This window comes from Mustela nigripes, chromosome 7, assembly GCF_022355385.1.
Source record: "Mustela nigripes isolate SB6536 chromosome 7, MUSNIG.SB6536, whole genome shotgun sequence".
In the NCBI taxonomy this organism is placed as follows: Eukaryota; Metazoa; Chordata; class Mammalia; order Carnivora; family Mustelidae; genus Mustela; species Mustela nigripes.
The window spans coordinates 49,456,354-49,468,838 of record NC_081563.1 but is presented as its reverse complement, the minus strand read 5'-3'; the positions used below and the strand labels follow the sequence as shown (position 1 = coordinate 49,468,838).

The following is a 12,485-nucleotide window of genomic DNA, read 5'->3' as shown; positions in this document are numbered from 1 at the left end:
AGCTGAGGCAAGAACTGGAAGAACTGGAAAGCCTATGACTCACCTAGGTGCAACAGGATCCTGGGGGAGTGGCCTGTCGGCCTCCTAGGTCAGCTTCACACTTCCCAGGCGCCCCAGGCTCACTGGGGCTGGTGAGCGCAGGGTGCGTCAGCTTGCAGCTTGAATCTCCTTGAGGTAGCCTGGTGGCCCCGGCGGGCTCCTTCCTTCCTGGTCCCATCTGAGGAGAGTGTTGTGGCAGATCTGTTACTTTTGGGCAGCTGCCTTTCAGAGGAAAGAGCCTTACAGAATCGAGGATCTGCTGTGTCTTGCCCTCCTCAGTTTATCTTTTTCTTTTCTTTCACTTTCTTTTCCTTTTTTTTTTTTTTTTTTTTAAATCAGAAACATCTGGCCTTGGCTTGGCACCATGACAGGATAAACTTGCTGCTCTTTGCTCAGCCTTGGTCCTCCCAGAAGTCTGTGAAGGCGGTATTATTAATGAGGTCACCGATGGTAGTTACCTGGCTTTCCCAGTTCGGGCACACCTGTGCCCCAGGTTCGGGCGCTCAGCTCACCCCCGGATGTAGGGGGTCATGCCGGGGACTTAGCCTGTGGTTTGGGGAAGCTTCTCCAAGGCTTGGTGTCCTCGTCAAAGATTTTGAGGTGACGCTGGCAAAGGAATAATGCAAAAATAAGAAATTTTTCTGAAAACGAAGTTGTCAGCCCGTGTCATCGGATAGAGTCACTGGAAGGTTGTGTATGGATGTGCTTATTTAGATCATGGGTCTTCCCTCTGGTTTGACCTCTTATACACTTCTTTGAGCTCCTTGGCCACTCTGACCATGTGGAGTGGGTAGACCAGGGCCTAGTTAGGGCTTTGCCCTTTTTCCTTCTTATGTTTTAAAATGGAACTACAATCTACACTGGAAACTGAAAACACCAGGTAACCACCACCCAGATCCAGTAACAGAACATTAGCGGCGCAAAGTGGAACCACTATCCTACCTTCTGTCAGCAGGGGTCTGTTTCTGCTTCGTATGAACGGACTCGTAAGATGCGTCTCCTCTTGTGTCCGACTGCTTTTGCCCAGCTATATATTGTGAGAGTCATCTGTTGTATGTGGCTGTATGTGATGGTAGGTGGTGCCTTTTTTTTTTTTTTTTTTTAAGATTTTATTTATTTGTGTGTGTGAGAGAGAGAGAACAAGCTGGGGGAGCAGCAAACAGAGGGAGAAGCAGGATTCCTGCTGAGCTGGGAGCCCAATGCAGGACGCGATCCCAGAACCCCCGGGATCATGACCTGAGCAGAAGGTGGAGGCTCAACTGACTGAGTCACCCAGGCGCCCCTAGGTGGTGTCTTCCTAATTGCTGTGGTAGAGTATCCCTGCCGCCCCCCCCCACTCCCCTGTTTTGACTGGTCCTAGTAAAGCATACACAGACCAGTGAAAGCCCTACAAGAGGGTGTGGTCTTTCCTAAATTTCTTAGGAGGAAGTTGGGTTGGAGCCCTGGAGCCTTTGTCTCCTGTCTGTATACATGACCTGATTATATCTTTGGGGCAGGACCCATGTGCTAGGGAAGCTGAAATTCAGACAGTCTGTGCGGGGTCAGGAAGAAGCTAAAAGGTAGAAATTATCTGCTGCATCCAGCACCTTCTGGAGAGAAGGTTCTAGGTCTTCTGTGAGAAATACACAAAGCATGGGGAGAGTCCAGTAGCACTTCAGGGTGTCCTTGTGACCTTGGCCCTGATGCTTACGTGCTTGTGGCGTTGCTTTCTTAGCTGTTTGTTCGCTGGAATTCCATCTTCTGTTCAAGAGGATGTGTCCTGTAGGGGATGACTGATGGGCAGTTGCTTGATCCCGTATTAGTTCTTTCCTCACCTTTCTAAAAGGATTAGGTGATGGAGCTCAGCTTTCTGTAAAAGGGACTGGCAGGAGGGACAACCAATGCACTTAGACTAGGTATAGGTCACTGGAGCTGAGAACCGAGCTCAGAGCTCCCTGACAGTCCAGGCAAAAGAACAGCTCTCCTAGAGTCAGGGGTTTGAATTTTGCAGGAAGCGGTGACTCTGGGTGGTCAGACTCTCTCCTGGTACCAAACCCTACAGGGAATTAAGTGGTGGGTAAACAGCACAGCGACTTTACATAGTGAGGTGATCTTCATGCTCCTTCCTTCCCATGACCCAGTGATGATAAACGGTCGGTTGAAATAAGACTCATCCGAGGACATTGCAGTCTTCTGAATTCTGGTCCTGGAATTCACAATACCCTTTCATGATCTTGGCCCACATCTTCTGAGCCCTTTCACATGATACCTCTACACTCTAGCTGACATGTACATTGGATATGTATGTTCTTAGCCCAGAACATATGGTCTCCCCTGCCTGCTGGTCTCATGGGCCATGTACACCTAACACTTCCATGGACCCCTGCGCAGGGTGTTTGCTTTTGTAATCTACTGAGATCCATCCCTCCGTTCAATTCAGAGACATTCATGGGGTCTACAATATGAGTTGATTTCTGTACTGCCTGGTAAAGTCCTAGAGAACAGGAATCTAGAGTTCTTAAAAAGATTATTTCTGTGTGTGTGTGTGTGAGAGAGAGAGAGAGAAATGTACAGTTCAATGACATTAAGTACATATACACTGTATACAACATCATTATTATCCATCCATTTCCAGAAGTGATTGATTTATTTGAGAGCAAGAGAGAGCAAGAGCAAAGGCAAAGCACAAATGGAGGCGAGGGAGGGGTAGAGGGAGAGAGAGACTCTTAAGCAGAGTCCATGCTCAGCATGGAACCGGACGGGGGGTGCTTGATCTCAGGACTCTTGAGATCATGACCTGAGCCCAAATCAGGAGTTAAGTGCTTAACCGACTGAGCCCCCAGAATTGATTTCTTTTAAAATCCTGCTCTGTACACTGTAGTGCTTTGCATATAATTGGCTTTCAATGGGAGAAGCTGGGGTTGCAGCAATGGCCAAAGATTCTGGGGTTGAATGCTGCAGATCTTATAGGTATTGAAATTTGAGGTTTCTTCTACCCTTTTCTTTGAAACCTCTTAAGGTATTCAAGGTGGGATTTGCAGTACTTAATATAACCGTCAAAACTGGAATATTGTTCAGGGCGCCTAGGTGGCTCAGCGGGTTAAGCCTCTGCCTTCGGCTTGGGTCATGATCTCAGGATCCTGGGATCGAGCCCTGCATCTGGCTCTCTACTCAGCGGGGAGCCTGCTTCCCTTCCTTTCTCTCTGCCTGCCTCTCTGCCCACTGGTGGTCTCTCTGTGTCAAATAAATAAATAAAATATTTAAAAAAAACCCCCAAACTGGAATATTGTTCTCTTCTGGTTCAGAATAGCTCAGTCAGGACCAGTTTCCCTCTGGGACCAGACAGGGTGGCCTTAGGATCTCAGTGGTGGCCACAGGCATTCAGTTGGGATTGGCCTGTAAGATTACATGGGTCCTTGTAGACCAGCAGGAAGACTGTCCTTTCTTGTTCTTGACAATACAGGAAGGTGTCTGGGGGATCCAGATTGTAACCTCAACTGGGTGGCTGCCTCCAGGCCTCTTGTTTTTCTGAGGTCCCTTTCTGGTTACTTCCAGGTCCTTCTTTTCAGGGTCTCCCCATCCATATGTGGTCAGGCTGTGTCTTGCCCACCCAAGCCACTGCACACTTTTAAGTCGATCTGTGTGAGGGTGACCTGTTCTCTCCATTCTTTGCATAAGTTCCCCTCCTTCTAGTGCTAGTCTGGGGGAAATTGTGGACACTTAAGTGTGGACACAGACTTCTCATTTCGGGTGCTGTTTTATTTCATAAAGAGGATGGGGTTAATTTCCTCTTTCGAACTTCCCCCATCTCTACTCAAGTTCTCTAGAGGAAACGGGCGTGTTGGGCTGGCGTGTTATATGGGAAGAAAGACCAAAATTGCCCAATGAGGAAGTTCTAATCTCAAGATTGCTAAAGAGCTGTCATTTAAAACTACTATCTCTTTCTCTTTCACACACATGCTTTCCTTTAGGCAGGCATGTGGCCTTCTATACCTCAACTGGGCGTTGCTTCCAGCATGCCTCTGTTTCCCCAGCTTGGAAAGCCCCTCCCATTCCCTCCCTCTCCCTGATAGGATTTTTTTTTTTGTTTTTTTGTCTTTCCCTGTTAGGAATTTAATAGAGTGTTTTTTTTTTTTTAAAGATTTTATTTATTTATTTGACAGAGAGAGATTACAAGTAGGCAGAGAGGCAGGCAGAGATAGAGAGGAGGAAGCAGGCTCCCTGCTGAGCAGAGAGCCCGATGCGGGACTCCATCCCAGGACCCTGAGATCATGACCTGAGCCAAAGGCAGCGGCTTAACCCACTGAGCCACCCAGGCGCCCCACCCTGTTGGGAATTTAAAGAGAAACAGCTCAGTGTGGTCGGCTGCACACTCAACACAGAAAGAGAAGGAACAATTTGGGGAAACAGGGTTTTGTTAACCCTGGATGTGACTAGAATGGGGTTAAGAAATGTCATTGGCCGTTTAAGGGTGCCACTTGCCAGGCGGGGGACTGTAGGAGAAAAAGAGAAGGAGTAGATAGATCTCTGTGTTCCCCATTTATGCCAGTGACAGCTGTGTGGGGCCGGTCATCCCCTTTTATAGGGAGGAGACTGGATCTCCATCAGAGTGACTGGTGCAGTGTTAACACAGCTGTCCAGATGCCACAGCCAGGACTCGGACACTGGTTTTCCTGATGGCCCAGCCTGCACTTGACGAATGCTAGCTGTGAAATGAGGGCTGACCTGACTGATTCTGCTTTGATAGTTTCCAGTGACCTAAGTGTTTCCAACAAGAACAGGGTTTACTCTTTCCAATTCCCAGCCCCCCAGGATCAACACAGGTTTATTTCACACTTAGCCTCCTGTCTTCACTGCTGACTTTCAAAGACTCTGGGTAGAAAAGTGGTAAAAATGACCTTAGGCCATGCTTGTCCAGAGCCCAGCCCACCGTTATCACGTGATTGGCCTGGGGGCTACGAGCTGCAGGAGAGGCTGGCCTGGGGGCTACGGGCTGCAGGAGAGGCGAAGGTGTTTGAGTGTGCAGGGCCAAAGGTTGCTCAGTTAGTCAGTCTAGAAGGGATCTTTGGGCTTCTTTATATTTCTAAAAAGGTCCTCATGTCAGTAATGCTGGCGTGCAGGCAGGTTTAGGAACTCTTACCCAAATGGCAGAATGGAGACTAGACAGAAGTTACCAGAAAGCAGACTCATCTTAGAGGACAAATTTTCTAACAACTAGAGCTGACCAATAGTAGTAGCTAACCAACTCATGAATACTGAGTGTGTCATGCTTAGAAGTGTTTAGACCAAGGCCTGATGGTCCCTTGGGGTGAGAGAGGCAAACTACACATACTCGAATGCTCTCTGCGGTGGGACTCTTTGAACATGACGAGGGCATTTTTAAAGGTGAGTATTTATTAGTGGTGGTTGTACTACCCTTGCCTGTATTTGATATCTCTTGAATGACTTTGTCCCATGACTTTGGGCCTGGTGCTCCCTCCCTCTGGCTACACCGTGGGTGAAAGTTGGCAGGGTTCTGCAAAGTATATTCATTTCCTTCCCAGTCAGTCTAGGAAAATTGTCTTTGTATGGAGACTACTGCTTGTTTCCGGCTTCTGCTTCCTTTGGCCACCCTTCGTGCAACACCGCAGTGCCTGCCAAGGCTGGGTGGGCCCCACGGTGTGTTTAAGGAAGCTGTGACATTCCACGATTAAGCAGCCCTTCCCTAATAAACTCAGGGTGGCCACATCATCATGCTGTGAAAGAAGGGAAATTTGGGCCAAGGTGCTCTGGTTGCATTTTTCAAAGCTGTCCCATATCATTTCTCTTAGTCTCCTGTGTTAGAGAGGAAATCAAGGCCCTGGGGTCCCTTAAGAAATCACAAGGCACCACACACCCACACCAGGAGGGCCCATGAGACAGGTGAAGGGAAGATGATGGTCCCAAGCACCCAGTCTGCATCCTAGCTCTGTCCCTTCACATCGAGTAGCTTGTAAGCAGGTATATAGAAGTTTTACAAAAGGACAATGGAGTAAAGTCACAGGATGGTGTCTGGCAGGTAAGAAATACTCGGTACATGTTTAGCTACTGTAACAATCATCATTATTCCTTTCCTCTGTCACTGAACACTGTGCTCTGCCGTTGGCCCTTCCTTTTGACCCCGGGGGATGACTGGAATAGAACCTGGCTTTTCCCTGGGGATGGCCAGCCTGAATGCACCACGGTGCCCTTTGGCCTATGGAGACCCCGCTGTTGGCCAGTGGAAGGGGGCATTCAACTAGCAGAGTGGACAAGCCTGGCTGCCCAGTCCACTGCCAGCTTGCCCCTTTGCAGCTCTGACTGGGCATGTCGCCTCCCCACTCTCAGTAGAATGGAGATAACACTACTTGCCTCTCCCAGGGTTGTTGTGAGGATGTGATGAATTAATGGCTGTGAGGCCTTGAGAGCAGTGTCCGTGCCACATAAGGGTTTACTGTTACTACTGTTGCCCACCATGGCTGGTGTCAACACAGCCCTGAGAGGTTGCAGCAGACGGTGGTGCACTCAAGGCAAATGAGCTGCGCGAGGCGTGAGGTCAGGAAACAGAAAGGATGATTGGGTTCTTCCTGATTTAGACTGATGGACTTAGGCACTCTGGTTTGCAGTAAATGCTGGCCACAGACGAGCTCTGGGAATTCCTCATTTCTGCAAACTTGAAACCCCGCATGACAAACCTGGTCCTTCTGTTGGCTGGGATGAGGGGTGGACAGGAGAAGTGGCTGAAGACCTATACCATTCTCCACGCCTGCCCTGTTCTGTTTCACCGTGTGCATGCGAGGGTCGCGTCTCAGTGTGGTATTTTAACCACGTGGTAATTGTAGAGCAGGCTGGGCTGACACACCAGGGACTGTCGTTCGACTCGCTTGCATTTTACTCTTTTCAGCATTTTACTCCAGACTCTGATCTTTGAGCTTTTGGGATTTTAGAAGAGTGATCAAAGATGAGTCCTGAGCGGGATATTTGAAATGACCCAAGAGGGGCTGATCTCCTTATTCCACATGGGAAGAAAGAGGCCCCAAGAGAAGGATGTACCCTCAATTGCCTAGGGAGTTAGGATACAGCCTGGAACAGAGGAAGGTGTAAGGGGACTGTCTCTGTTGACCAAACTGGTTGGTTCTTTTTCTTTCCTTTCTTTTTTCTTTCTTTTTTTTTTTTTAAAGATTTTCTTTATTTATTTGACAGACAGAGATCACAAGTAGTCAGAGAGGCAGAGAGAGAGAGGAGGAAGTAGGCTCCCCGCTGAGCAGAAAGCCCATGTGGGGCTCAATCCCAGGACCCTGGGATCATGACCTGAGCCGAAGGCAGAGGCTTAGCCCACTGAGCCACCCAGGCACCCTGGGTTGGTTCTTTTCGTAAAGGATTAAGCACCTTGTGCCCTTCCTCTGGAAATGTTAGGCTGCAGGTTTGGTTTTAAAAAAAAGAAAGAAATTTAAGAAGTTCTGACCAAAAAGGCTAGAAAATAGAATAGGCTGTACTGCTAACAACCACATTTGTCTGGGAACTCTTAATTATAAAAAATGTGTGTATTTTTGTCAAAATTGAGCAGGGGCAGGGAGCAGGCAGGAAATTTCCTTGTTTCCTACAGCAATACCAGGCAGTGATCCTCAGCCAGCTTGGCCACTGGGGACCCCCGTTTCAGGGCTGGGGAGAGCAGGGTTGCTTGGAGTCACACAGTTTGCTGATGAAGCTGGGAGGACTGTGACCCTTAGCCTTGAGGGGATAGTTGGGGCCTGGGCCGAGGTTCCTGATTGTCGACCCCTACCCTGCTGTGGCCAGCAGCGTCACCTGTCCCTGACAGCGCTGCCGAGAACGGGTGTTGTGGAAACTTACGTGCCTCATGGTAGGGATTCTGTCAGACTTCTTCCTGATAGGAAAAGACTGGGAATGTCCACAGCCAAGGCAGATGGGAGCTTCCAAGAAGGAAATGGTGTGAGAGGGACCTCTAGCGCTTCTTTGATTGGTGGTAGTAAATCTGGGGAAAGTTCATGTAAATTTATGGGAGTTGGCTCTGCCTCTGAGGAGAGGAGAGCTTGAGTTGTTATTTATGTAGAAGTTCTAGTCTGGGTCCTCACCTGCCGGGGATGCAGGGGTGAACAGATAACACACAGTTCTTCTAACCCTCTGTGCTTATGATTTAGACACTAAGAAATACATACAGTGAGCCCCAGGAGGGTGGGGGTGCTGCGGAGATCATGTGGGGCCTTGGAAGGGTTTCAGGTTTGGTTCTAATGGGAAGCCTCTGAAAGGTTTTTTTAAAGCAGGGGAATGGTTGGAGTCTGGCTGGGGGTGGAAAATGGTTGGGAGAGGGAACGGCAGACTTGAGGATTGTGTAAGTGAGGCAAGAGGAGCTGGCTGTTGGGCCCAAGGTGGGGATAATAGGATTGCCATGACTGGCCTCGAGGTGTGTGCAGAACAAGGAGGGTCAGATAAATGCCAGTTCCTAGAACATTGTTAGAGACCCTTAAACTCAGCTTTTCTGGAAAGAACTCTCCCTCTTCCCTCATGTGCCTTTCCCCTCATCTTTACCACTCTTCAGAAGTAAAGTTAAACCTATTTTTCTCATTTTACCTTTCAGTTTAGTTCTTTCTTATTTTTAAAGATACCTTGTCAAATAGATTCCAATTAAGTGGTCTTGAATAATAACCTTCTGTGCATAACAGGTTTTATTCTTTTGAAGGGCTGAGGGATGTTACATGACGTAGATGCACACCACACTGAGTGAACCTCCCAATCTCTAACTCTTGTTCCCCTCCTCCCTCCCGCTCTTTGCAGGTCGACCAGTATCTCTACCACATGCGTCTTTCCGATGAGAACCTTCTGGAGATCTCTAAGCGGTTCCGCAAGGAGATGGAGAAAGGGCTTGGAGCCACCACCCACCCCACGGCTTCGGTGAAAATGCTGCCCACCTTTGTGAGGTCTACTCCAGATGGGACAGGTGCTGCCCCTGGGGGGATGGCTTTGGGCACTCCATCGCCTAGGGGAGATTTGGGTGGCTTTTCTTTTGGGACTGAAAGAACAATGTATCAGCAAAGGTTCTTTGGTTTCATACCTCAGACCAGCCCTGGCTGGTTGAAGCATACAGGAAATTTTTTTTTTTTTTTAAGATTTTATTTATTTATTTGACAGAGAGAGAGATCACAAGTAGGCAGAGAGGCAGGCAGAGAGAGGAGGAAGCAGGCTCACCGCCAAGCAGAGAGCCCCATGCGGGGCTCGATCCGAGGACACTGAGATCATGACCTGAGCTGAAGGCAGAGGCTTAACCCACTGAGCCACCCAGGTGCCCCTGAAGCATACAGGAAATTTAATGAAGTTGATGGGGAGAGGTAATCAGGAAGACTGGAAAGCAGGCAGCTGTGGCAGTCAGGGTAGAAGTAAGTTTTTGTCAGCCCTGCCAAGACATTGCTGCCACCCATTTTTCTCCTGTCCCTGTGCTGAGACAGGCTGATCGGCTCAGTTTGGGAGCTCGCAGTCCCACTGAGATTGCACAGTCATGGTGAGGAAGATCAGGCATGTCTGAGGTGGTCACAGCCAGAGGCCAGGGCATTCATTCTACGTGGCACATTCCACAGCCTTGCTGGAAAAACAGTATGGTACAGATTGTCCTTAATGTGTTTCTGGAACTCTGTGGAAAAAAAAAAAGTACTTGAAGCCCATATACGCTTGGGAGAATGTGAAGAGCCACAGTGCCTCTCTGGGTATTAAGGGCTCTGAGGGTGTGCACGAGAATCTGTCACGCTTGGTTTCATCCCCTTCTTTGGCTGGATGCAGACCCTGTATTTTGTGGAGTGCCACCCAGCAGGTAGTTTAATCAAACCAGAGTAAAGGGAGTGGTGGAGCTGGAAGTGGGCCAGAGAGCCTTGCACGCACACCTAGAACAGTGGGTCTTTCTTCAGTCAGCACAGGGGAGTAACAGTGTAGGGGTGTGGGCAGAACTGTCTGGGTAACATCAGCGGCAGCATCTGCCATGTGCGACGGAGTGACGGGGCTGCTGGTAGAGACAGGGCGAGGCCCGAGGGATGTGCTCGAGTGGGTGCTAGGATGCTGAGTCCTGCTGTCCGGAGGCGACCGCATCCTCCAACAAGGGACAGAATGGGGCCGTGTCAGTGCCTGTTCATCGGTACATGTGAGGTACCTGGAGCCCGACGGGGGAGCAGTGTGGGATAGCCACCCGCATGGGGACTGTAGGGAAAGAGCCCAACGGGAGAGCCAGCAAGCCCAGGCTCCTTGAGGCTAACCTGCCTGAGAGCCTCCAGGGACCTGGTTTGTCTAATGAGACTTTGGTTCTTCCAACAATTTGGAAAATATTATATGTTTGCCTTGGGACTCAGCCTGAACCCAGCGCTGCAGGGGTGGCCGGGTTTGGGGTTCCTCCGAGTGTGTGTGTGTGTCAGCCCAGCACTGAGTTCCCTGAGGTGAGCGGCCAGCCCCGATCCCTGGGTATCCCTCATATGCCCTCCAGATCGGCACTGTTGTCTGTACCCAGCCGCTCCCTCTGACTGGCGGCCACACCCGCTTCTATTGTTTTTATTTGACATTCTGATAAATTTACTGGCTCTTTAGGGCCAGGGACATTGTTTTATTTCAGGCACCACCACTAGGCAAGTACCTCAAGTGTCTACTACATTTTGACTGTCTAAGAACTTTGCTGAGCACCCATGTATGGTCACTCATTTCCTTTTTGTAAAACCGTGTAAGAGAGGGACACATTTTATCTGTATTTTTTTAAGAGGAGGAATTTGAAGCTTGGATGGTCTGATACTTGCCTAAGGTCACACAGCTAATGAGAAGCTGAGTCAGGATTCAGACTCATATATGCCAAAGGTCGGGCATCAGGACTGCCGCCGGTCCATTATGTGTGTGCGTGCACGCGTGAGGCTGTGCGCCTCAGCGCCAGTCACACGGCCCAAGCGCAGCTGAAAGTGTTTGAAATGTGGGGCCAGATGTCCGGCTTCAGCAGGTGAATACATTTGTGAATACAAATACAAATACAAAGGTATGGGACCAGCTTTGAACCTTCTCACTGCTTTCCTGAGATTGGAGACCTGGACACTTACTGGCCTGAGCCTTATAAGAGTTTGCACTGATTACTGTGCCATGTCATGGGGTCTTCTTCCGTGACCTCAGACTGGAGTCTTGGGAACCTGTCTTGTGTCCCAAGGTGGAGATGAAAGTGGCATTTAGCCTGTGTGCCCATGAGCCACTGGGACTGAGGTGGGAGCCAGAGGCTGACCCTCCCTTGCAGCATTCTCGGGCAGAAGGGTCTGGGCAAGACTTTCTGCTGGACCTTCACAAGGAGATTTTACCTGACTTTGGTGATGCACAGAGTAGCTCTTGCTAATGTCAAATTCGACAGGGTAAATGGGGATGGTGTGTAAAAGGAATGTGTACTGGAATGCTTTATTCCCTTAAGTGGAGCAAGTGCCCCAAGTGTAGGAACTCCAGCGCTCAGCCCTGTCGTTTCTCTCCTGCTGGGTGGGGTCCTGGGGCCAGCTCCTCACCCTGGCTCTCTGGGACTCAGCATTTATTCCTCTGTACAATGAAGAGGTGGATCTGACAGTCTCAGTCTGCTGTACGTGGGTACTGGAACCAGCATGCTGTTCACTTATGCACCAAAAAAATTCTTTGACGTTTTGTGATGAGGGCAAAACCCTTAATGTCCATCAGCTTGGCACTGGTCAGTTTGTGCAGAAAATGGTCCTCTGCAACCCATTATAAAGCATGAGATCGATTTATGCATATTCATACGGTATAAACTCATGTATTTATATGTGCATAAAGGAATACAAAGTCTCAGGGACACACACTGAACTATTAGTTGCAGTTTTCCTGGTCTGTGAGGTTGGCAGTAACTAGTAAAGTGGAAGGTGTGCATATATGTTAACTCAGGAATGCTATCTCCAGCTGTATCGTAACTTGAACAGATTCCTTATGAACCTACGAGGCATGTTTAAGAATGTTCAGAAGGAACAGTCTGGCCTGGGGTGGGGGTGGTCTTTGCTCAAATGATGCCTTTTCCATGCCTTATAACATTGTTGCTTATAATGACAGCATATTGGAAACTGTTTATGGACTATCCCTGTGAAGGGATACAATGCAGCAGTGTTACATAAATGTGTGGGTATTAATAAGGATACACCAGGGAGGAAGGACTGGTACCTCCTAGTAGCTGGATGTAACTTCAGATCCCTCAAACGATGCTGGGCATTGCACACACATCGTAAAATTATTGGGATCTCAACTGGAATATATATCCAACATGAATGATAGGAATTGCCATTGGAAAATCAAGAAAGGAGACTGAACGTGGGGAGGGGAACATGAGGGGATGTAATTTCGAATGGACAACGTCAAGGCTTTCAGTTCTATATTTTGTGAGTTGTAGCTCTGAGTTACGGACTGTGGCGATAAGGATCCACCCCTCAGTAGATAAAGCCGATCTGAAATGAAAA

The 12,485-nt window shown here is 48.9% G+C and overlaps 1 protein-coding gene across 1 annotated transcript in view; it reads left to right on the top strand.

The window, feature by feature from the left end:
- Positions 1 to 12,485, top strand: part of HK2 (hexokinase 2) — a 61,073-nt gene that overhangs the window by 9,965 nt on the left and 38,623 nt on the right. Inside the window, exon 2 of the mRNA XM_059405736.1 lies at positions 8,809 to 8,971. Within this exon, the coding sequence (XP_059261719.1) occupies positions 8,809 to 8,971 (163 nt within the window). The remainder of the gene's footprint in view (positions 1 to 8,808; positions 8,972 to 12,485) is intronic.